The sequence below is a fragment of the Protopterus annectens genome, chromosome 8.part0, assembly GCF_019279795.1.
Source record: "Protopterus annectens isolate FY-2018-M chromosome 8.part0, PAN1.0, whole genome shotgun sequence".
NCBI classification, from domain to species: domain Eukaryota; kingdom Metazoa; phylum Chordata; order Ceratodontiformes; family Protopteridae; genus Protopterus; species Protopterus annectens.
This window is the reverse complement of record NC_056741.1, coordinates 99,420,444-99,445,918: the sequence shown is the minus strand read 5'-3', so window position 1 is coordinate 99,445,918 and position 25,475 is coordinate 99,420,444. Positions and strand designations below refer to the sequence as shown.

The 25,475-nt window shown below is 36.7% G+C and overlaps 1 protein-coding gene across 1 annotated transcript in view; it reads right to left on the bottom strand.

Moving 5' to 3' along the window:
- Positions 1-8,266: 8,266 nt before the first annotated feature.
- Positions 8,267-25,475, bottom strand: part of LOC122808670 (CD209 antigen-like protein E) — an 827,142-nt gene continuing 809,933 nt past the window's right edge. Inside the window, exon 6 of the mRNA XM_044079648.1 lies at positions 8,267-9,988. Coding sequence (XP_043935583.1) covers positions 9,844-9,988 — 145 coding nt within the window. The 3' untranslated portion in view covers positions 8,267-9,843. The remainder of the gene's footprint in view (positions 9,989-25,475) is intronic.

The window sequence follows — 25,475 nt, the reverse complement described above, 5'->3', positions numbered from 1 at the left end:
ATGGCGTTCCTGTTCAGGTGTGTGTGCATTTCTGATGGGTGTCATCAGCCACGGCTCCAGTGCATAACCTGCATCCCCCACTATGTGTCCGTGTGGGATGTCCCCATTGGCAAATGTCTGGTACAGCTGCATCAAATGCCAGATGTGGGAATCATGGTAACTCCCAGGGCAGCCAGCACACACATTCATTATTATGCCCTGGGCATCACACATGACCTGGCAGTTGATGGAGGGGAAGCCCTTGCGGTTTATGTAGGCCCTACCCCGCTCTCCTGCTGGTGCTTTGATGCGTATGTGCATGCAGTCTATAGCACCCAGTACCTCAGGGTATTCCGCTATTTGCTGGAAGAGACGCATATTGCTGGCCAATACCTCACGGGCATTGGGGAAATATACATGATCACCGACATGTGCTGACATGGCATCCAGGAACTGGTGTAGTACCCTGGAGGCTGATACCTGTGATATCCCCATCATATCACCAGTTGGTCTCTGGAAGGTACCTGTTGCTAGTATTCTTAGGCCAACACATACCTTGGTTTCCACTGGGATGGGTTCCCCTCTGTTGGTTCTGTGTGTGAGGCGTGGCCTGCACAGCTCAACAATCTGCTGCAGGAGCTCTCTGTCCACTCTATAGCGCTCTACTATCTCCAGCTCATGTAACCCATGGTAGGTGACCGTGGGCCTGTACACTCTTCTCCGTCTACTCACTGTGGGTTGTCTGGCACCATCTGCATTGTCACCACCCTCAGCAAGTCGCCTATGTCTCTTTATGACAGCTATGGCAGCCCCTAGCATTTCTGCTCTGAGTTCAGCTTTTTCAGTTTTCACTTCTATTAGCTTACTCCTGTTTTGCAGTGTCTCTTAATGACAACATCCTGCAGTACTGTTTGCAGTGTTTTAAGTGCTGGGCTGGCCTACTGATTTGCCTGTGTAATTGCCTGCTTCTAATTATTTTCACCTGCTAGCTTCAGCAGTTATCCCTGCTAGCTTCCTATTAATTCTGTTGCTTCCTTTTTCCTTTCTGTTTCCTCAGGGGGGAGCAACTTGCATACTACCTGAAACACGCTCACAGTGGCTTAAACGCGCGCACACGTGCTTACAAGGTTAAGGATCTACTTATTCAGGTTTAGACGTGCGTACACCCGCGCAAACACTGTTACACGTCTGCCAACAGCCTCCAACATACTCACACTGCCTTCCACGCGCGCACACCCGCGCAAACAGTGTTAAACATCTCCCAACATGCTCCCACATGCTCACACAGCCTTACACACGCACACACTGCCTTACTCGCGCTTCATTGCATGCACATGTGCGCATGCACGGCCAGCAAGAAACTTTAGTGTAGGTAACAGTGTACACCTTCCATTTCTTGGCTTTCCTTGACTTATCTAGTGGCACACCTCTTTCCATGATCTATGCCTGTCATCTGTCATGTTACACTGGCCTCCAATGAACTGCGTTTCTTTCTACCATTCCCCCCAGTGATATCACCTATCTCCTACTCTATTCCTCCCCCTTTTGTATCTCTTACACTACACAGGCCGTGCTCATTTGTTATGTGACTGTGGTATTCAGTATCCTAACCCTCATTTACATAAGATTGCCTACTAATGCTTAGTTACATGTCTTAGACTCAGCTTCCCCCCTTAGCAACCACTACACGGTAGCCATGTTGGTTTTGGTCTGCTGGTCCCTGCATTGTCATTCCATGTATTACATGAATCCCACATTTGTGGGTTTATACCCTTCTTTTTTATGGTTTTATACAGCGCAGCCCGTTTGCGCAGGGCTGTGCTGGGTTTAAACATCGGCGATTGCCGAAAAAAAAAATTATATTTTTAATATTTTTGCATCGGGTTATCATGCCAATGGCCACATATTTGGCCATTGGCATGCTGCCTGATTCATCAGCAACCTTATTTGGGACCTGACATCGCTCCGTTGTGGATTTTGCAGAAATGTACTCAGTTGTCAACTGAGTACATTTCTGCAGCTAAACCGTCTCCTACACGGACTGGCTTCTGCTTCGTGGATCGTTAATATACCTCATTTGCATACCTTCCTGATGCAAGTGAGTTATTTAGCTTGTCCACGCCCAGTCCATGTAAGAGACGTTTTAGCTGGTGTCTTACACGGAGTTCAGGGCTGTTCCTGGATTGCGAGGCTTGCATGGAGTGTTGCACGTCTCTTACACTCCATGCAAGCCTTCGTGAATCCTGCCCTCTATCTCTTTATCCTGTATAACTTCATGTATAACCTGTTTATCAATTACATCTTTTTGTACATTTTCTTGTATAACACATTCTATCTCTTTATCCTGTATAACTTCATGTATAACGTATATCAGTTACATCTTTTTGTACATTTTCTTGTATAGCAAATTATATCTCTTTATTTTGTATAACTTCATGTATAACCCCTTTATCAGTTACATCTTTTTGTACATTTTCTTGTATAACGCATTCTATCTCTTTACCCTGTATAACTTCATGTATAACCTGTTTATCAGTTACATCTTTTTGTACATTTTCTTGTATAACACATTCTATCTCTTTATCCTGTATAACTTCATGTATAACCTGTTTATCAGTTACATCTTTTTGTACATGTTCTTCTATAACACATTCTATCTCTTTATCCTGTATAACTTCATGTATAACCTGTTTATCAGTTACATCTTTTTGTACATGTTCTTGTATAACACATTCTATCTCTTTATCCTGTATAACTTCATGTATAACCTGTTTATCAGTTAAATTTTTTGTACATTTTCTTGTATAACACATTCTATCTCTTTATCCTGTATAACTTCATGTATAACCTGTTTATCAGTTACAACTTTTTGTACATTTTCTTGTATAACACATTGTATCTCTTTATCCTTTATAACTTAATGTATAACCTGTTTATCAGTTTCATCTTTTTGTACATTTTCTTGTATAATACATTCTACTATCTCTTTATCCTGTATAACTTAATGTATAACCTGTTTATCAGTTACATCTTTTTGTACATTTTCTTGTATAACACATTCTATCTCTTTATCCTGTATAACTCCGTGTATAACCTGTTTATCAGTTTCATCTTTTTGTACATTTTCTTGTATAACACATTATATCTCTTTATCCTGTATAACTTCATGTATAACCTGTTTATCATTTACATCTTTTTGTACATTTTCTTGTATAACACATTCTATCTCTTTATCCTGTATAACTTCATGTATAACCTGTTTATCAGTTACATCTTTTTGTACATTTTCTTGTATAACACATTCTATCTCTTTATCCTGGATAACTTCATGTATAACCTGTTTATCAGTTACATCTTTTTGTACATGTTCTTGTATAACACATTCTATTTCTTTATCCTGTATAACTTCATGTATAACCTCTATCAGTTACATCTTTTTGTACATTTTCTTGTATAACACATTCTATCTCTTTATCCTGTATAACTTCATGTATAACCTGTTTATCAGTTACATCTTTTTGTACATTTTCTTGTATAACACATTCTATCTCTTTATCCTGGATAACTTCATGTATAACCTGTTTATCAGTTACATCTTTTTGTACATGTTCTTGTATAACACATTCTATCTCTTTATCCTGTATAACTTAATGTATAACCTGTTTATCAGTTTCATCTTTTTGTACATTTTCTTGTATAACACATTCTATCTCTTTATCCTGTATAACTTCATGTATAACCTCCTGTTTATCAGTTACATCTTTTTGTACATTTTCTTGCATAACACATTCTATCTCTTTATCCTGTATAACTTCATATATAACGTGTTTATCAGTTACATCTTTTGCACATTTTCTTGTATAACACATTCTATCTCTTTATCCTGTATAACTTCATGTATAACCTGTTTATCAGTTACATCTTTTTGTACATTTTCGTGTATACCACATTCTATCTCTTTATCCTGTATAACTTCATGTATAACCTGTTTATCAGTTTCATCTTTTTGTACATTTTCTTGTATAACACATTCTATCTCTTTATTTTGTATAACTTCATGTATAACCTGTTTATCAGTTACATCTTTTTGTACATTTTCTTGTATAATACATTCTATCTCTTTATCCTGTATAACTTCATGTATAACCTCCTGTTTATCAGTTACATCTTTTTGTACATTTTCTTGTATAACACATTCTATCTCTTTATCCTGTATAACTTCATGTATAACGTATATCAGTTACATCTTTTTGTACATTTTCTTGTATAACACATTCTATCTCTTTATCCTGTATAACTTAATGTATAACCTGTTTATCAGTTACATCTTTTTGTACATTTTCTTGTATAACACATTCTATCTCTTTATCCTGTATAACTTCATGTATAACCTGTTTATCAGTTACATCTTTTTGTACATTTTCTTGTATAACACATTCTATCTCTTTATCCTGTATAACTTCATGTATAACCTGTTTATCAGTTACATCTTTTTGTACATTTTCGTGTATACCACATTCTATCTCTTTATCCTGTATAACTTCATGTATAACCTGTTTATCAGTTACATCTTTTGCACATGTTCTTGTATAATACAGTCTATCTCTTTATCCTGTATAACTTCATGTATAACCCCTTTATCAGTTACATCTTTTTGTACATGTTCTTGTATAACACATTCTATATCTTTATCCTGTATAACTTCATGTATAACCTGTTTATCAGTTACATCTTTTGTACATTTTCTTGTATAACACATTCTATCTCTTTATCCTGTATAACTTCATGTATAACCTCCTGTTTATCATTTACATCTTTTTGTACATTTTCTTGTATAACACATTCTATCTCTTTATCCTGTATAACTTCATGTATAACCTGTTTATCAGTTACATCTTTTTGTACATGTTCTTGTATAACACATTCTATCTCTTTATCCTGTATAACTTCATAGTTACATCTTTTTCTACATGTTCTTGTATAACACATTCTATCTCTTTATCCTGTACAACTTCATGTATAACCTGTTTATCAGTTACATCGTTTTGTGCATTTTCTTGTATAACACATTCTATCTCTTTAGCCTGTATAACTTCATGTATAACCTGTTTATCAGTTACATCTTTTTGTACATTTTCTTGTATAACACATTCTATTTCTTTATCCTGTAGAACTTCATGTATAACCTGTTTATCAGTTACATCTTTTTGTACATTTTCTTGTATAACACATTCTATCTCTTTATTTTGTATAACTTCATGTATAACCCCTTTATCAGTTACATCTTTTTGTACATTTTCTTGTATAACACATTCTATCTCTTTATTTTGTATAACTTCATGTATAACCTGTTTATCAGTTACATCTTTTTGTACATTTTCTTGTATAACACATTCTATCTCTTTATCCTGTATAACTTCATTTATAACCTGTTTATCAGTTACATCTTTTTGTACATTTTCTTGTATAACACATTCTATCTCTTTATCCTGTATAACTTCATGTATAACCTGTTTATCAATTACATCTTTTTGTACATTTTCTTGTATAACACATTCTATCTCTTTATCCTGTATAACTTCATGTATAACGTCTATCAGTTACATCTTTTTGTACATTTTCTTGTATAACACATTTTATCTCTTTATCCTGTATAACTTCATGTATAACCTCTATCAGTTACATCTTTTTGTACATTTTCTTGTATAACACATTCTATCTCTTTATCCTGTATAACTTCATGTATAACCTGTTTATCAGTTACATCTTTTTGTACATTTTCTTGTATAACACATTCTATATCTTTATTTTGTATAACTTCATGTATAACCTGTTTATCAGTTACATCTTTTTGTACATGTTCTTGTATAACACATTCTCTTTATTTTGTATAATTTTATTTTCATTTTCATTTTCTTGCATGTTCATTTCACATTCTAGCCATGAATGACCAGTATTGACATGTTTTTTGCTCTTTAAATCACATTTTTTTGCATTATGTCCTGTTTTACCACATAAATAGCATCTTCTTTATCACATTCATTTATTAAATGATCATTTTTTCCACAAAAATAACATGTTTTTGATTGGCCCCCCTGTATTTTACAAAACCCCTATTCCCATGAATATTAATAATACTAGGTACGTGCATAACATTATCATTTTCCATTTTCAGTATTACTCCACATTCCCACCCCCCTGTCCATAGTCCTCTTTCATTATAAACTTTTCTAGTGTCCATTATTTCTTTACAAATAGTTAAATGTTCTTTCAGTTCTTTTGCTTCCACTTCAGTTCTAAACTGGATCGTTATTCTTTTTTTGTTTGTCTGTAAAAAGCTTGCATGACAGATTCTGACCATCGATAAATATTTTTCTTTTCTTCATGTGTACCCCAACAAATTTCCATGGCCTGCCCAGTCTCAAATATCAAGTCACAAAAAGTCTCTTTATTAATTAAAATTAATGGTCTTACCTCATTTGCTTTGACACCCAACAGGGCTATGACAGAGTCCCAAACCTTATACCTGTCCAAACTTTCTTCTTTTTTTACAGCTCACACATACTGTATACTTTTTTTTTTTGTTTCTTTTATTTCTTCTTTCTTCTTTGCTCCTTCTCCCACAGTTTGTGCATGAATTTTTGTCTCTTGAACTTTTTTGGCACAGTCTCCTCTTCTCTTTTTTCTTTCCCTATTGTCTCCATGATGTCACTACATGAAATTGCTGCTCCACTTTTTGGTTCACTTTGGTTTACCATTTCTTCCCAATAATCATCCCGCAACCCTGCCGATTGCAGGGTTGTAATTATGCATCTCTCAAAGGTAACTGTTTCTTCTTCAAACAATTTCCTTTGAAAGTTTTCCTCTGTATCCATCTCTGTTACAGCAACAATCTCATTTTCTTCCAATATCACTGTTTTTTCTGCACCTAGAGCATCAGGAAAAACTTATGACAGCGATTCTACCATTTCAGCTGCATTTTCATCAGCCTTCACTTCATTTTCAGCCAAAGCTGAATCAGCCATATTTTCTTCCTGTTCTTCTTGGCTGCTTCCCACCTGGACCAGAAACAGGACGTCTGGATGTGTAACACACAAATCTTTCCCCTGACTACCAAGAGTAGGGGAAGTTCCCCGATTCCCTGGCCAAATTTCCTCTGTTAGTATAAGTACTATCTCAGGTCTCCCCTGAAAATAGGCTACTAGCCTATTGAGGCTAACCCAGTTAAGAAAAATGATAAATAAAACATGGACTACAAACATATCAATGAATTGGTGCAGTATCCTTGAAGATCCTTTAGGATAATGACCTTGCAGATACTTCAGATGTCCTAAGTGTATCTCTCTAAAACATCCCATGTGGCATTTATCATGAAAGCTAAACATTAGCTTGGTTTTCAGATGGATAAGTAGGCCATGATTTCCTCCAGTTGCAGATTGTGAACCATAAATGTTAACAAAGCCCATAGAATGTCTTAACTACATGAAACTGGTCAACAACTTCCTGATCTTCAAAACAGCAGTGATTAAGGTCTTGCAGCTAAAGCCTATGAGGTTTCTGCTTTTCATTGTACTACAGTAACATCTAATGTCTTAGAGAAGTTAAGAGCTAAGCTGTTAATATGCTGCACACTGAGCACTATATGCTGAACTATAGCATAAAAAGAAAGGGATGTCTGCACTTCCATGCAAAACATCAGTTTTGGCCTGCTGTCCTGTAAGTTACTCTTTGGCTGTCAGTTACTACTCCAGTGGTACTACCTAGATGGCTCATGTATGTTTTACAGAAAAATACTTTGCATATGAATTCTATCTGTGGAGTACATTGCACTGCACTGTCATGGTATGCCCTTCTCAGTACCCAGTAATTTTGAACAGTAATATCATTAACATCAGAATATACCAGCATTTAGTCAGAATGATAACTTTTATTCTGTTAAAATGTTATCTCAGTAAGAATGATGTTAACAGTTTAGACATCATAAATACACTGGAACTAGGCACTAGACACAGCGCATTATAGGATGCAGTCATTTGTAAAATGCCTATGCTATACAAGAGTCATAAATGGCAATGGCTATGATACATATTGCCATATATGCAGACTGAATAAGCCTTACTGCATTACTTATTATTACAAAAACAATGGAGCAAGGCAATAAATCTTTATGAATCACCTCATGTCCTGATGCACTGGTATACGCTGCATAATATCTATGCTGCACTGAGCACAAATATTTATGAATTGGGGTCTTAGTCTAAAAGTTGGTTACAGATTTTTTTTCTAGAGTTTTTGCTATTGACTATATAATGGCTATTGCCTTGTACTGAGATGTAGATTTGTGGTCTGTTATTTTGGTATTTCTCTAATAAGTGTATGTTTGAAGATATATGGTATTACTAATGTTAATAGGCACATGCTAAACAATATAAATTAAAGGTTTTGCTAACTTTGACCTCATATTTAAAAACATCTGTTTTGGGTCAGTGATAACCAGATCTTTAACAATGCTCATTACTTATACATACTACATGTGCTTACAACATTTATATTATGTATGTTTAAAGTAAGTTATTTAATTCCTAGCAGCATGCTTGTCAATATTGACACTATATCTATTGTTTACTTTGAACTCACAGCTTATCCAATAAGTATGATTATACAAACAGTGTTAGCTATGTAACCTATATCTGTCATCATTGTCTATGAGATTAGCTCAGCAGTCAATTTACTGAATGGCATGTAGTGAATGAAGTATGAATTTAAACATTTTGAATTAGCAGGTCAACAGATGTCTGACTAAAGAGATGCATATAGGTGGTAAGAACCATTACTCCCCTTTCACTGAAAGTGTGACCTCATAGCTAACACATTTAAATACAGGTGACTGTCTGTGGGATGATGCCCCTGATAATGCCAAGGATATTTTTCTTAATGATGAAGAATATGCAAAATATTATCTGAAATTATAAATTTATTACCAGCTAAAGACTATATTGATTCTACGAAGTGTTTCTTTGAAACAAATTCACTGTACCTTTTATGAGTACTTATTAATTGATATCACATATATTGCATTAGATATTCAGCCCTGTCAACAGAACTGACTGGAAAATAAAATATCTCCATGGAGAAAATGGCCACAGTCACAGATTTTCTGAAGATGATGAAACATGGATTTTTTTTTCCTGACAAAATCTTTAATGAACATATTTAATGAGCTTGTGAGGATTAAAGGCATTAGCTAAATTTGGTTTTAACCTGACATTTAAAAAAAATAGCAAGACTCCTTGGCCAAAGGCCTAGCTGCAAAATTTCATTTGCTCTGACTCTAAGATTTGAAACAAATATTTGGGTATCTGAAGAGTAGAGGGATTGCAGGCCATGATATAGACATGTACCTGGACCAATGATAATTAAACACAGGGGTGGAATCCTGTACATTTCAAGATGTACAGGTAGTAGTGGTAGCCATACATGTTTGACTTGCAAATGTGGTCTAATATTTACTTTTATTGCAAAACGAAGAAGAAGCAGAAGATGAAAGCAGTGCAAGTCAAAATATTTATTTCCTTTCACTGAATTCAAGTTTATCAAGAAAATGCACTGGGCAGAAAGCAATGCAACTGTTATATTATGTAAAATATTTAAGAGAACAAGTACAGACTTGCATCATCACACTGAGGTAGTTACAATGCAACTGACAAGGATTAATTTGGTGGCATTACTGGGGACATTGGGGCATTTTAAAATGGGATCATACTATCTTGGCTGACAAAGCAATATAACTTCCTTTATTCTGCCTAGGACTACTGTCATTATTTCCTCAGTAGTCTGTATATTTCTTTCACTGATATACAGGGTTTAAGTAGAGCAAATATTTGTCTCCTTCTCACAGATCCAGTGTTGCGAGTTACTGCAACTGGCATCCCCCCATTTTCCATCATGAGATATAAAGGCACAAGCGTCATCATTTCCGAAATAGTCAGGTTCATTATCAGAGAAATGCCTGTGCAAAAGAAAGTGAAAATGAGTTGTTGATTAAGAAATATATACATGCAGTAGTCATTTTTAGTTTCAGTTACACCATTAACAATTTATGTTAAGACTCCGTGCTTCTAGTTATCTCAGGTATGTTTGTTTCAGTGCAGTTTACACATTTAGAACAACAGAGTACTTACAAATGCATATTTATGCTGGTGCAGTGCAGAAGGGCATTTTTAAGATGGAACAGCCAGATTACAAATGGGTATGCTTTTACGTGATGGAAAGATTTCTAACATTCCATTCATGTGAGAGGGGCCTAGCACCCCATAACACCCACTGATGCATGGCTCATAGGAATGGATGTGATAAAAGAAGGAGAATTCCTGGTCATTAGATGGTGTTAATAACACTCCATCATATACTCTTCTGTAAGAGTTGTTTTCCTCAAAACTGTTGCTGACAGAAAGAACTTAACCTGCTAGTAAACCATCTGTTATACTGTTACCTTGTTAAATATGCATTTGTAGTGGAACCATTGTTAGATACATTCAACATTGAGTTCTATAAGACACTGAACCTTCTGCAACATATGCAAAAACAAAACCACTGCACCAGATAAAAGTCCAGACCAGGCTCCAAAAATATAATGCATGAAATCCAAGCAAGCAAAGCACATACACAGCATAAAACTAAATTATTTATTTAGTAAAAAGCATGTAAGTGCTTTCGCATAGTGCTCATATGCTTCATCAGGCATACAATTCTATCACAAGCCTAAACATTTTAAACACTGTTAAACCAATCACTGTTAGCAACCTTTTTCTCCTCCAATTAAGTAATTAGTGAAAACCAAGTGATTTAAAATAACCTAACACTTTAGCAAAATAAGTATGTTTTTAATATGTTCCAACCACAACTTATATGATAGATTTCAGATGTAATAAATAAGACATATATTACAGATATCAGTATAATATGCATCATACATAAACCATTTCATCATGCTGTTGCAAATATACTGATGTTTTGGAAAATTTAATGCAGAACTTCATCAACAAAGGCTGAAACAGTCCTGCCATCCATATAGTAAACTGAGTATACACCTTATGTAAGTTTACAATAAAAAACTTGATCTGCTACATGAACGCTCATCAATCTACTTAAATGTTCAAAAAACAAACACATAAACAAAAAATATAAAAATAAATATAAACAAAACCAAATATCATAGCTAAATACTGCTAACATAAAAAGTGTGTATATAAAAACAGAATAAAAACAGAAAATATATGCATAAATAAATAATGTATGAGGAGTATGTGTGTGTGTATATATATATATATATATATATATATATATATTTATATGTATATATATATATATATATATATATATATATATATATATATATATATATATATATATATATAAAAGCAGACACACCTATAACTACTATGAAAATATGTATATCTAACAGCCAAGCAAACAGATTGTATTAAAAGTATGTGTGTGTGGGGGGGGGTTAACAAATGCAACTAAGCCTTCTCTTCCTTAAAAAGGGTTTGAGTGACAAAGCTTCAAACCCATGCCCTTGTCAGCTTTTAATAGAACAATGCATTTTTGCTCAACCTTTTCAAGTGTGTTCCTATTATTCCTCAACCTTATTGTGCTTGGCAAGATCTCTATGGTGAAAAATATGAATCTATGGATGGTACCTTCTTCAACAATATCTTTGGCAACAGCACTTCTGGTGTCTCCAATGTTACTGTAATATATATGTAAGAAACCTCAAGAAATCTGTCATATAGTGTGAGGTTGGGGCACAGAGCCCATATCCCTTTATTTAGAAAAAGTTCTACATCTTTTATTAATGAAGTCACCCACTATTTTAAAAGATTCACAGCATTTTCTTACCATGCTATATGATAAGTTACAGACGGTGCCATTGCGTGCCACAGGTATGTTAGTTACTATGGATGTATGTTCATTATTTACATGCATACCAAATGATGTAGGCATCCAATATATGAGAGATTTCTAGCAAAGTCATTGTGATTTTGATAATGGACACGCACAGACTATATGTATGTTGATGGAATTGGTACTTACCAATAATGTATTTGTGTTTGAAGGGAAATTTTACATTCAACAATATGGAGTGGCCACGTGCCAACTCCTATGCTAATATTGTAATGGCACAATGGGAAGATACTGTGTTGTTGAATAATGTTACTTATAGCAGAAATTTGTTACGTTATATTAATTTTGTGGATGACATATTTTTTTATCTGGAGAGGTTCTTCAGAACAATTTGAGCAGTTTGTTTCTTTTCTTAATGAGAGTACCTCCTTCTTGAAGTTTACTACACGTACATCTCTTTATGGGATTGATTTTTTAGATGTCACGCTAGCAAGAGAAGGACATGTTCTGCGCACTCAGGTTTATAGTAAAGAATGTAGAAAGAACAGCTATTTATCACACTATAGTATGCATCCTACATATGTATTCAAAAATATTTTGAAAGGACAGGCTCTACGTATTTCTAGACTTACCACCAAAGATAGTACAATGTCCAAGCAAGTAGCCTTATTAAAGAAAGTGTTTAGGGATACAGGATATACTGAGGCTGAATGTGATGAACATTTACAAGTGGCCCATAGGGAAAGAGAAGGTAGAGGTAGAGGTAAACCTTATTTCTCAGGAAGGAATATGCCACCGGTTAACTGGATGGCTGGTTATCACAGAAAATAATGTAGAGTACATCTGCCTAGTACCTCTGACAATAAGAATGTTATGGATATTATACGTAAGAATTAACATGTCCTAACAGCAAATAGTGGGATAGAACAAGTTGTGGGGACATATCCAAAAGTTATTTATAAAAATTTGAAATCACTAAAACGTAAGCTTTGCCATAGAACTGGCATGGTGATCAGAAAAACTATTTCTAAGAGATAAGGGACATTTGGTTGTAGGCTTTGCCATTTTTGCAGGTATATTGCCAATAAGAACATTTTTACACATCCTGATACAAATAAATAATATATTTTTAGGCATTATGCTTCTTGTTCAACTGCTAATGTTATATATTTAGCTCAATATGTTCAATGTTTTAAGTTCTATGCTGTCATGACTACAAGACCACTGAGAGATAGGATTAGGGAACATTTATATTACAGCAATATTGGAAACACCAGAAGTACTGTCGCCAAACATATTGTTGAAGAAGGTACCATCCATAGATTTGTGTTTTTCACCATAGAAATCTTACCAAGCACTATAAGGATGGGAAATAATAAAAACACACTTGAAAAGATTGAGCAAAAATAGATTGTTTTGCTACAAGCTGACCAGGGTATGGGTTTGAATGAAGCTTTGTCACTGAAACTCTTTTGAAGGGAAAGAAGGCGTAGTTACATTTGCTAACCTTGTCTCCTCCCTCCTTTTTTAATACACTTTATTTGCCTTGGGTGTTAGATATACATCTTTTCATAATAGTTAGAGGTGTGTTTGCTTGGGTCCACTTTACTTTACCGAAACAACACTTCACTGACACGCGGAAGAGCGAGACGAAACGACCGACAGGTAAGTTGACCGAAAAGGTGATTTGCTGACAGCGACCAACAAGGAAGTGTGCTATAGTGACGGAGTTAGGAGCGGTCAGGTAAGTGTGCAATATTGTGGGATTTTGGGTTAGGGTGTGGGAAAGGTGAGCATGTGGTAGTGTCGGAGTTAGGGTTCGGGTAAGGTAAGTGTGTGATAGTGATGGACTGTAGTTTAGGGACGGGTTAAGTGAGTTAGGTTTAGAGTGCGGGTAGGGTAACTGTGTGGTAGTGTCGGACCTTAGGGTTAGGGTTTGGGTTAGGGTTAGTGGATATGTCATTGTGTGTCATGTGTAGTTTACGTTGTTAGTGTCGGTGTAATTGTGTTCGGTTTTGTGAGTTGTCGGTGTTGTGTGGTTTCGGTTATTTGGGGTCGGTATTTTGTGTGTCGGTGAAGTGTCGTGTCGGTAATGTAAAGTAGACCCGTTTGCTTATATATATGCACATACCCCTCATACATTATTTATTTATGCATGCATTTTCTGTTTTTATTTAGTTTTTATATACAGATATTTTTATGTTAACAGTATTTAGCTATGATGTCTGGTTTTATTTATATTTATTTTTATATTTCTGTTTATGTGTTTGTTTTCTGAACATTTCAGTAGATTGATGAGCATTCATGTAGCAGTTCAAGTTTTTTATTGTAAACCACATAATGTGTATACTCAGTTAATTATGTGGATGGCAGTACTGTTTCAGTCTTTGTTGATGAAGTTCTGCATTAAATTTTCCAAAACATCCAGTATATTTGCAACAGCATGATGACTTGGTTTATGTATGATGCATATTATACTGTTTAGATATCTATGATATATGCCTTATTTAATATATCCGAAATCTGTCATATAAGTTGTGGTTAGAACATCCTAAAAATGTACTTATTTTGCTAAAGTGTTAGGTTACTTTAAATCACTTGGTTTCCACTAATTACTTAATTGGAGGGGAAAAGGTTGCTAGCAGTGATTTGTTTAACAGTGTTTAAAATGTTTAGGCTTGTGATAGAATTGTATGTCCGATGAAGCCTATGAGTATTATGTGAAAGCACTTGTGTGCTTTTTACTAAATAAATCATTTGGTTTTATGCTGTGCATGTCCTTTGCCTGCTTGGATATCTTGCATTATACTTCTGCAACATGTCAATGTGTGCTGTTCCCACTGGAAAGGAACTGTTTAATTTTATTCTTAATCTAATATATATATATTTTTTTAGAAATATATTTGCTAAACTGTAACTAAATCTGCCTCACAATGAATAACTAGCAAATCAGCATGTTCTGGCTATAGAAATCCCAATACATCATCATCATCATCACTCTCACTCTCATTCTTATTGTCATCACCATCATTACTATTATCATTATCCAGTGGCAGAATTAGGCATTTCCGCAGGAGCACATGCCCTCCCCTTTTGTTTTTAAGAAGTAGCCATACAGCCTGGTAAAATGGCTTTAACTGTTTCAGTTGGTCAGAAAATATACAGCAAATGCAGTACGCAGTTGAGAACATTCCTCATTTGCTTGTACATTTTCTGAGTTCAACCCACAGATAATCCTAAGATCCTGAGTGTCTCTTATAACTGTGTCTCCCATCGTAATTGCAAAAGTAACTGACAGGGACACTGAAAGAAGCTTGTCTGAACAACAGGTAAAGGCAAAAATAAAACAGAGCACAAGGCACTTGAGGCACAACTACAGGCTGCATAACATTCTGCACTGTACATGCATTAACCCTAACTGTTACTCATGTTATATGAAAACATGTTACTGTACTTCGAAGTTCTAGTTTCTATAAGTTTTTCGGTTGCTGTACTTACAGATATGTTAGCGCTATTCTCGCGGTAATTTCCAAGTCTGTTTGCACCTATTACCAAATGGCTTCAATACATTTATTTACTTCTTCCCATAGCTGTTTGCCTTGGAGGTATACCGTCCCTGGGTCTCTATTAAAAGACAAAAGAGGTATTTCAGCGAACACCTCTTGGTCGACACATAATGAGCGAATGCACTAAAGCACGAACGCTCAAAACAGTGGTTTCTTTCCCTGGGAAAGAAACCACTAGCACAAACACACACACACACACACACACACACACACACTTTAAAACATAACAACGTGGGGGGCTTCACCCCCACACCCCCAACGTGGAGAGCTGTGCCCCTCACACCCCCCTAACTAAATATACCAACTCCAAGATCGCAGTGCAATGAGGAAAGGGCTGAAACACACTGACGGCCAAGCAATTTTTTTTCCCAGGGAAAAGAAATCCCTGTTTTAAGCATTCGTGCTTTAGTGCATTCACTCATTACGTGTCGACCAAGAGGTATTCACTGAAACACCTCTTCGGTTTTTTAATATAGAGCCTCTCCCTATGACATTTGCCCATTTGCTTTAACACTAGAGTGAAAGAACTGGGAATAGAAAAACACGGACAGTTGTAACAGATCGGAAGATCTTTTTTGTTATTCCTCTTCAAAGTGCAAGTAATGAAGTATAGAGAATGTGTGATTTCTAAAATGAGATATGGTACAAGTCAAAAGTGAGAAAAAGTGTAATTTAGTTGTAAGGGATAACAGAAAAGAAATAACTTTGGTGGGAATATAATTTGGTGGGAGTTTGTATTTGAAATTGCATTTTTTTTTATTTCTATTTTTATTTAACATGCACAACTTATGTCTCTGGTATCCCCACTATAAAACTGTACTGCGAGTTATTGCAACAGCTTGAATTTGTAATAAGGTGTATTGTTGTAGAGAATAGTAAATGCCTACCTCTCAACAAGGAAGACATTTTTGTATAGTTTGTGCTCGTATCTTGTCAGTAGTACACTTACATAATGACTTATTCTGTACTGTGTGATGCACAGAATAACAGGATCAGGACTGCTTGCATGCAGATGGATGGCTGTATTCCAAGAAAGTCTGGCAATAAAGGACTTAACTGCTGCATTTTTTCATAATGTTATCTTTTTTCTCTTTGTGTCTGCTCAACTTAATATTGCCATCCATAAGGTCCCCATACACACAGACACACATGCATGTACAGACAGATAGACACACACACACACACACACACACACACACACACACACACACACACACACACACACACACACACACACACACACACACACACATACACACACACACAACTATCTATAAAAAATAGACTGCTAGATTTATTGGTATAGTGGATTCACAAAAGCCATTTTATTTTATATTACTTTATTTTTCAGGCCAAGTATGGAAGAGTGTGTTCCTATAAGTCTTAAGAGTAATTTAAAAAGTTTTTTTTGTTTTGTTTTGCTTTTATCCAGAAGGACTAAACCAGATAGTGTGGGTAAGCAATGAGTACGGGGACTGTCTATTGGTGAAATGATTGGCTCTAATTCTGATTTTGCAAGATTAATATGTATTTGGGTGAAGCAAGCAGGAATACAGGTTGCTATTATTGGCCTGTAAAATAACATACCTTAATGCATTTTTAATGTCATGGTTATGAGGGCTGTTTATGGTTGAAATTATTGTCCCTGATGTTTTGTTGCTATAATTCTAGCTTTGCAGGACTAAGGTGTTCTTGTGTGAAGTATGATGGAATACAAATGGTCACTATTGTTTATAAGAACTAAATACATTAACACAACCATTCTTTTTTGTTTTGTTTTTTAACCTGCCAGGGTCAAACCAAACACTGGGGTAGACAGTGGGTATGTGGGTTGTCTGTGGATGAAATGGCTGACCCACTCTTTGCTTTTGTAGTTCTAACTGGACTAATGTGTATTTGGTTAAACAAGCTTGAATACAAGCTGAGATTACATTACTACATTTTTGTTTTGTAAAAACAGTTACAATTATTTTATTTTTATCCTAGAATGGCCAAACCAGATATTATAGATAGGCAGTGGTCACTGAGGCTATAGGTTGATGAAATGACTGACCCAATGTTTATTTTTTGTAATTATGGCTTTGAAAAACTAATGTGTATTTGAGTGAAGCAAACTAGAAGACAAGCTGTGACTACTTTTTCTTTGCAGCAAAAATACATTAATGAAACTATTATTATTTTCAATCCTGTCAGGGTCAAAGTAGATACTTTAGGTAGAATATAGGCATGGAGTTGTTCTGTGGATGAAAAGATTTTCCCTTGCGTTTTGTTGTTTTCATTCCAGCTTTGAAGGAGTAAAGTATATTTGGCTGAAGCAAGCAGGAGTATAAGCTGTCACTACTGTTTGTGAAAAATACATTAGTGTAACCAGACACTGTGAGTAGGTAATGGGTGTGGTGACTTTCCATGGATTAAATTTATTTTATTTATTTTACATTTGTTGACTGGGAGTGTATGACTAAGCCAAAGCCCCTGCTGTTTGAGGTTGTAATTTTAATTTTGAAGGACTGAGATGTTGAGTAAAACAAGCTGGAAGACAATTAGTGATGACTGTTTCTGTGAAACAAAATTTACATTAATGCAATTATTTTTTTATACTGGAAGAATCAAACCAGATACTTCAGGTAGACAATGGATATGGTGGCTGTTTATCAATAAAAATGATTGGCCCTGAACTATTAGAAGATGTTCTGCTGAGGAAAGCTTTTTGTGTTATTGAGTAACCTACTGGTGGGTGAAAATTTAAGTCTTGAGCCTCAGTTGCCTGAGGTTCGACCCACCGACATTCAGAATTCCTCCACAGGAAATCACTGTCTGTGAATTCTATCGGCAGGGGATTTCACCCTACTTTGAAATACAGTGATGTTGGAGTAGGTATACAGAGGTTTGGGGGTATAGGGGTCTTGCCCCCCCCCCACATCATGGGGTGCAGAGGGGCTTGCACCCTGGAAAAACATTTTAAAAAGTGTTTTCTGTGTCTGCTTTTTTGGCCTTTTTTGGCAAATACATTTTGGGGAGTCCAGCCATTGGCACATTCAGGTTTGTCCTATGGTAGTGTAAGTGTTATTTTTTTGCACAAATTAAATATAATCTTTACTGATTCAGTCCAAAGTATGTGCTTCTGATTTATATTTGATACTACATGATGTTACAAGTAGATATTGTGTTACATTTCTCTGTGATATTTTATAGTGATTGCATTTGTTTTCATAATAGCGTATAACTGAACTAAGATACAGTATTTATAGATTCATAGACTGTTAGTAGGCTAACAACCTGGGGGTCTTTCTAAGCCTAGCCAAGTTTTCCTAAATGTATAATGATGTTCTGAATCTGAATAGGACATTGAGGGCCAGGCATTTATAAGCTACCTCTGTCCATAAGGGACATGGGTGTCAGGCCTGGTGTATATTTCCTATTCCCCATCCACTTGTCTAGGTTGTGCTTAAACTGGGTAATAGATGAACTCAGCTTCACATGGATGGGAAGCCTGTTCCATAGGAGCGGCAGTCTGTGGGGGATACAGCTGTCTTTCCAACATGTTCATTTTAAGTCACAGACAAAATTCAGGTCCCTAGATTTTGTATTTGTGGTACTATTTGATTTATAAATATGTATGAGATTCATAAGTGCTGGGTTAGTAGACGCCTTGTAAGCTCAGCAATCTATAGGAGCCTGAATAGATGGCAAAGGTTTTAAGGTTCTCTATCTGCTTTTTCGGATGCTTTTCCCCATAACATGTTGTTCCTTAAGTTTCTTAGTGTGTGTGTATCTGTGTGTGTGTGTGTGTGTGTGTGTGTGTGTGTGTGTGTGTGTGTGTGTGTGTGTGTGTGTGTGTGTGTGTGTGTGTGTGTGTGTGTGTGTGTGTGTTTAGTTATTCACTGGTTTGCAGAAATTCTTATGTACTTACAACATTGCTTGCATTGTTATGGTACTTGCTGAAGTGATATTGCTTTCACTGAGACTCTTTGCTAGGCTATCATAATGCTTATGCACACTTTGCCATGGTGGGAGGGGCCTGTGACCTGCCATGAGTAACAATGTCTCACCTTAGAATGCCTTGAAATAGCTGGCACTGTCTGTAAATTTGCTGTATGTTGGGCAGGAGCCACTTACCACCACTACTACAGCCACAACACAGTGATGTGCAGCAGAATATATATTGCTGTCTTGTCATATGTGCTGTCAGAGCATGTAAAGGATCTTTCCACAGCTCCTCCACTCTCAGTGTTCCACCCACCTCCACCCCACACTGGTGTACTTTTCAGACTACTCCCTCCCTTCTGCAAATTCCTGGACACACCAGTAGTAGTCAACTGACCAGACTGCACCCCCTTTTGCAGATTCCTGGATCTGCCACTATCATTATCATTACCATTATAATTATCATTATCATTATAATTATCATTATCATTATCATTATCATTACCATTACCATTAAAATTATCACTATCATTACCATTACCATTATAATTATCATTATCATTACCGTTATAATTATCATTACCATTGTCATTACCATTATCATTATAATTCTCATTATCATTATCATTATCATTACCATTGCCATTATAATTATCATTACCATTACAATTATAATTATCATTATCATTACCATTATACTTATCATTACCATTGCCATTACTATTACCATTACCATTGTAATTACCATTATCATTATCATTACCATTATAATTATCATTATCATTACCATTCCCATTATAATTATCATTCCCATTCCCATTATAATTATCATTATCATTACCATTATAATTATAATTACCATTGCCATTGCCATTACTATTACCATTACCATTATAATTATCATTATCATTATCATTACCATTAAAATTATCATTATCATTACGATTTCCATTATAATTATCATTTTCATTACCTTTATAATTATCATTATCATTACCATTACTATTACCATTACCATTATAATTATCATTATCATTACCATTGCCATTACCATTATCATTATCATTACCATTACCATTACCACTACACTCATCATTATCATTATCATTACCATTAAAATTATAATTATCATTACGATTTCCATTATAATTATCATTTTCATTACCTTTATGATTATCATTACCATTACCATTACTATTACCATTATAATTATCATTATAATTATCATTACCATTATACTTATCATTATCATTACCATTACCATTACCACTACACTCATCATTATCATTATCATTACCATTACTACTACCATTATAATTACCATTATAATTATCATTACCATTAAACTTATCATTATCATTACCATTACCATTACCACTACACTCATCATTATCATTATCATTACCATTACTATTACCATTATAATTATCATTATCATTATCATTACCATTACCAGTATAATTATCATTATAATTATCATTACCATTACCATTATAATTATCATTACCACTGTAATTATCATTACCATTACCATTATAATTATCGTTGTCATTATCATTACCATTATAATTATCACTATCATTACCATTATAAGTATTATTATCATTATCATTACCATTATAATTATCATTACCATTGCCATTACCATTATCATTATAATTCTCATTATCATTACCATTACCATTATAATTATCATTATCATTACCATTACAATCAAACAAACAGAACACAGCTCTGGATCAAGTGCCCCTGATAAGCAAATCAGCAAATCCAGTAAACGAAACTCCAGAGGCACACCTCGACAAATGAAGCAGACCTTATGAAAACCAGTTTAATCAAACAAAGAACACAATACAAAGGCCAGTAAGTGCTTTCACGTTTCTCTGAATGCGTCTTCAGACTTAAAAAGTACTCCTTTTATTGCACATCAATATATAGGCAGGTTTGACAAACTTGAACCAATCAAAAGCCTTCCCATTAAATCATTAATTAATGCAGTAGTTAACATTAAATTAAACCACATCTCCCTAAAAACGCTTACAATGTTATTAAATGTAGTGCATCCTCATATAGGAATACATATAAAAATCTGTACATGCAATAAAATTACATAGTTTCATAGTTTCATAGTTTAGTACTAGGCTATCTGCCCTGGGGCATTTGTAAGCCTAGCCATAGTGATGTGGCTTTCGCCACCCCATGAAATGGTACAAAAATGCACAAAAATGCACAGAATAGATTTAGAATACTGTGCCTCTGTCTAGTAGTGACACAATGAAGCCCCCCTTATATAATAGAATTAGTTTACTGTGCCCCTGTCTAGCAGTGACACAGATGTGACCCCTGGGGTAAACTTACGATCTCCCATCCACTCATCAAGATTTCTCTTGAAGAGAGTCAGTGAGGGGCTCTGCCTAACATGAACTGGGATTTTGTTCCAAAGCATGGGAAGCCTCTGGGTTATGAATCTATCCCTCCAGCATGTCCTATTCATACTTGTGCCGAGGTTTAAGTCTTTAGCTCTCGTGGTCCTGATGGATTTAGATTTTTTGAGGTCAAGCATGTCCATCAGATCCTGATTGGACATGGCCTTGTACGTCAGGCAGAGATCACCTCTGAGCAGGTGGTATGCTACTGAATAGAGCTGGAGTTTCTTTAGTCTGGCAGAATAAGACATATGTTGGAGACCCTTGATCCTCTTGGTGAGGTACTTTTGTGGTCTCTCCAGCTGCTGCAAATGCCGGGTGAGGTACATACCAAATGGGGCATTGTACTCAATCATGGGTCTGATGAGGGAGGAGTATAAGGGTACATTGACATCCTTGGATCTGGATGTGAATCCCTTCATGATGAGGTGTGCAAGGTAGAATGTTTTTCTAACCACTTTGGCAACGTGGGTGTCAAATGAGAGGTCGCTGTTGACTTGAGTCCCTAGGTCTCTGAGTACTTTTTCTGTACTCAGTGGGTTGCTGTCTATGTGATAATTTGTGGGTACTTTGTTTTTCCCAAAGGGGATGACTATACATTTTTTGGCATTTAGTTTAAGGCCGTGATTCCGGCACCAGTTGTCCGTTTCTGTGAGGCCTTTTTGTAGGATGTATGTATCCACTGGTGTATCGACTATGGCACCTAGTTTGCAGTCATCTGCAAACTTTGTCAGCCACAACCCTCCCATGTTTGCTTTAACATCTGAGAAATAAATGCCGAACAAGAGGGGTCCCAGGACAGATCCCTGTGGGACACCACTTGTGACTGGCTTTGAGTCTGACATTGCTCCAGTGATTTTAACTTTATGGGTTCTGTCCTTTAGCCAGTTTGCAACCCATCTAGTGACATAAGGGTTTATGTTTAAGCTGGTGAGCTTATCTATGATGCCTGAGTGGGGTATTGTGTCGAAGGCCTTAGCCAAGTCCAGGTAGGCTGTATGGACTGCTTTGCCCTCATCAATGGCTCTAGTGACTGTTTCAAAAAAGTCAACCAGGATCAAAAGGCAGGATCTGCCCTTTACAAAGCCAAACTGGGTGTGGTCAAGTGTCTATAGGTCCCCTATGTCTCTGTTTATGAGTTCCATAATGATTCTTTCCATAGCTTTGCAGACCAGGCTGGTTAAGCTTATGGGGCGGTAGTTCCCAGGGTCTGTAGAGGTACCCCCTTTGTGGAGTGGGACCACTGTTACTGTACACCAGTGTTCAGGTACATATCCTGTAGTAAGGCTAAGGTTAAATAGCATTTTTATGTGCGGGTTTAGCTCCTCTTGGAGTTCACGTAGCACGCAACCCGGGATACCGTCAGGTCCCATTCATGCTGTGTTTTTTGCTTTGTTGAGGGCGGTTCTCACTTGGACATCTGAGATGACAGGGAGATTACATTCAGCTGGGATAAGTATTTCTTCTTTTGGGGGTGAGGGAGGGGAGAAATTTGCACTGAACTTGTCAGCCAGAATGTTGGCAATATCTGTGGGTTCAGTGTATTTTTTGTTGTTGTGAACTAACTCTGAGCATATCTGAGGGTTTCCACCCAGGTTTCTAACATAGCTGAAGAAGGCTTTGTGGTTATCTTTAGTGCCCTTAGCGATTTTTCTCTCAAAGTTGGCCTTGGATGTTTTTATGAGAGAACGTAGTTTTCTGCTAATGTTGATCAGAGATGTCTTCCCTTTATGAGATTTTGCTCTGTCGTGCAGTAGCTTCCTTCTTTTGTTATACAATTTGTTAATGGCTGAGGTCCACCAGACAGGACGCTTGCCTTTGGTGGAGAGGGACTTGGATTTATTTGGGATTGTAGAAAGCATTTGTGAAGGATTCAGCATTGTGGGATGTGGTATCCACTGGCCCAGTGGGCTTAAAGGATACCATCTCAGTCTTAAGAAGAGTGAAGTCTGCTTTTGAGAAGTTTTTCACTGTGGTCTTTTGTGCTGGGGGTGGAGGTGGGATATGTATATCCAGGGTGATTAATTTGTGGTCAGATCTCACTAGTGAGGGGTATACCTCAGGTGTGGAGCATTTTGTCCCCATGTTTGTGATGATCAGGTCTAGTATACTATCTCCCCTAGTGGGAGAGGTGACTAGTTGTTCCAGTGCATTTGAATTTATGAATTCCAGGAACCTTTGGGCTAGGGTGTTAGGGCTAGAATAATGTACCCAATCTATGTTTGGGTAGTTGACATCTCCCAGTATGATGGTATTTTGTGATACATTCATATCCTCCAATGTCTTCAGGAAGGCTGAGTGGGGTTCCTGAGATTGGGAGGGTGGTCTGTAACATGCTACCAGTTGTATAGCAGTTTTGCCTATGGTTAGTTGCACCTCTATGGTCTCTGATGCTTCATGTGTTGCTACTAACCTGGAGGTGTGGGTGTCCTTGATGAATATGGACACTCCCCCCTCCCTTTGTGGTTCGGCCCGGGTTTTGGGGCCAAAAAGTATGATATGAGGTATAGCCTGGTAGTGCTGGGGTGCTCTCAGGAGCCTTGAACCAGGTTTCAGTTACTGCACAGACTTCGATGTTCTCCATACTGAGGAGTGCATTGAGTGCCTGCATCTTGAGATTTAGACTTCTGGCGTTGAGCAGCATTACCCTTAGTTTTTTTTCATTTTTGTTTTCTAGGGAGGTGGGTTTGTCTTTTGAGCCTTGCCTAAAAAAAGGCACTATGGGGGTGGCAAGATCCTTGGCCAATATCCGGAATTCCAGCGGTGACAGGTGCAAGCCATCCCTTGCGAAGCAGCGTGGCTTGTCCAACATGTCATCCCAGGCAGACAGACATTGGATCCCCTTAGAATGACACCAGTACTTGAGCCAATTATTAAAGCTGATCATCTTGTCTTTGTATTGTGGCATCATTCTTGGTGAGGGCAAGATGCTGCTCAGTGTCAGGGTCATACCAGCCTGGGCTACATAATCAGAGAGCTCCTCTATGTCTCTTTTCATGTAGTCCAGGGAGGTACGTCTCAGGTCATTCACGCCAGCATGGACAATGACGGAATCATATTTGTACTTGCTTTTGAGTGACCTGAGTGTGTGTGTTATGTGGTGGATCCTAGCTCCCGATAGGCAGCTCACAGTCACCCTCTCCTTGTTCAGCCTGGTAAACGGGACATCAGTGTATCAGGCATGGTGTTTGGCCTTAAGGGCTGTGATTAGTTGACACACTGATTTATTGAAGTATGTGTTGCATGTGTTTTGTTTTGAGGTGGTGGATTTTTGGATGTCTGCTTTGGGAGCCTCTGTTGTTTTGGTAAGTTTTTCTTAGAGCCTCCAAGTATGTCTTTGTGTTTTTATGTGTTTGTTTGCAGTTGTGGTAGGTCTATGTGGGACTGGGTTTGTTCTGTGTGTGGTTACCATCTCCTCCTGTCTGGTCATGCCAGCCCTGAGTTGAGAGAGTTCAGCCTCCAGTTTGGCTATATAGTTGCATCTCTCACATGTATTTGTGTTTGCTGGGAGGAGGAGAGGGTTGTCTGTGTACATGAGACAATTGTAGCATTGTCTCAAGATACCCAGATTAACCAGTTGAACTGGAGTGGACGCCAGCAATCTACCACTCGACATGCTAGAACAGTATAAGGGAGTGTTGTGCCTTTAAGGGAAATGGATATTCACAGAGGT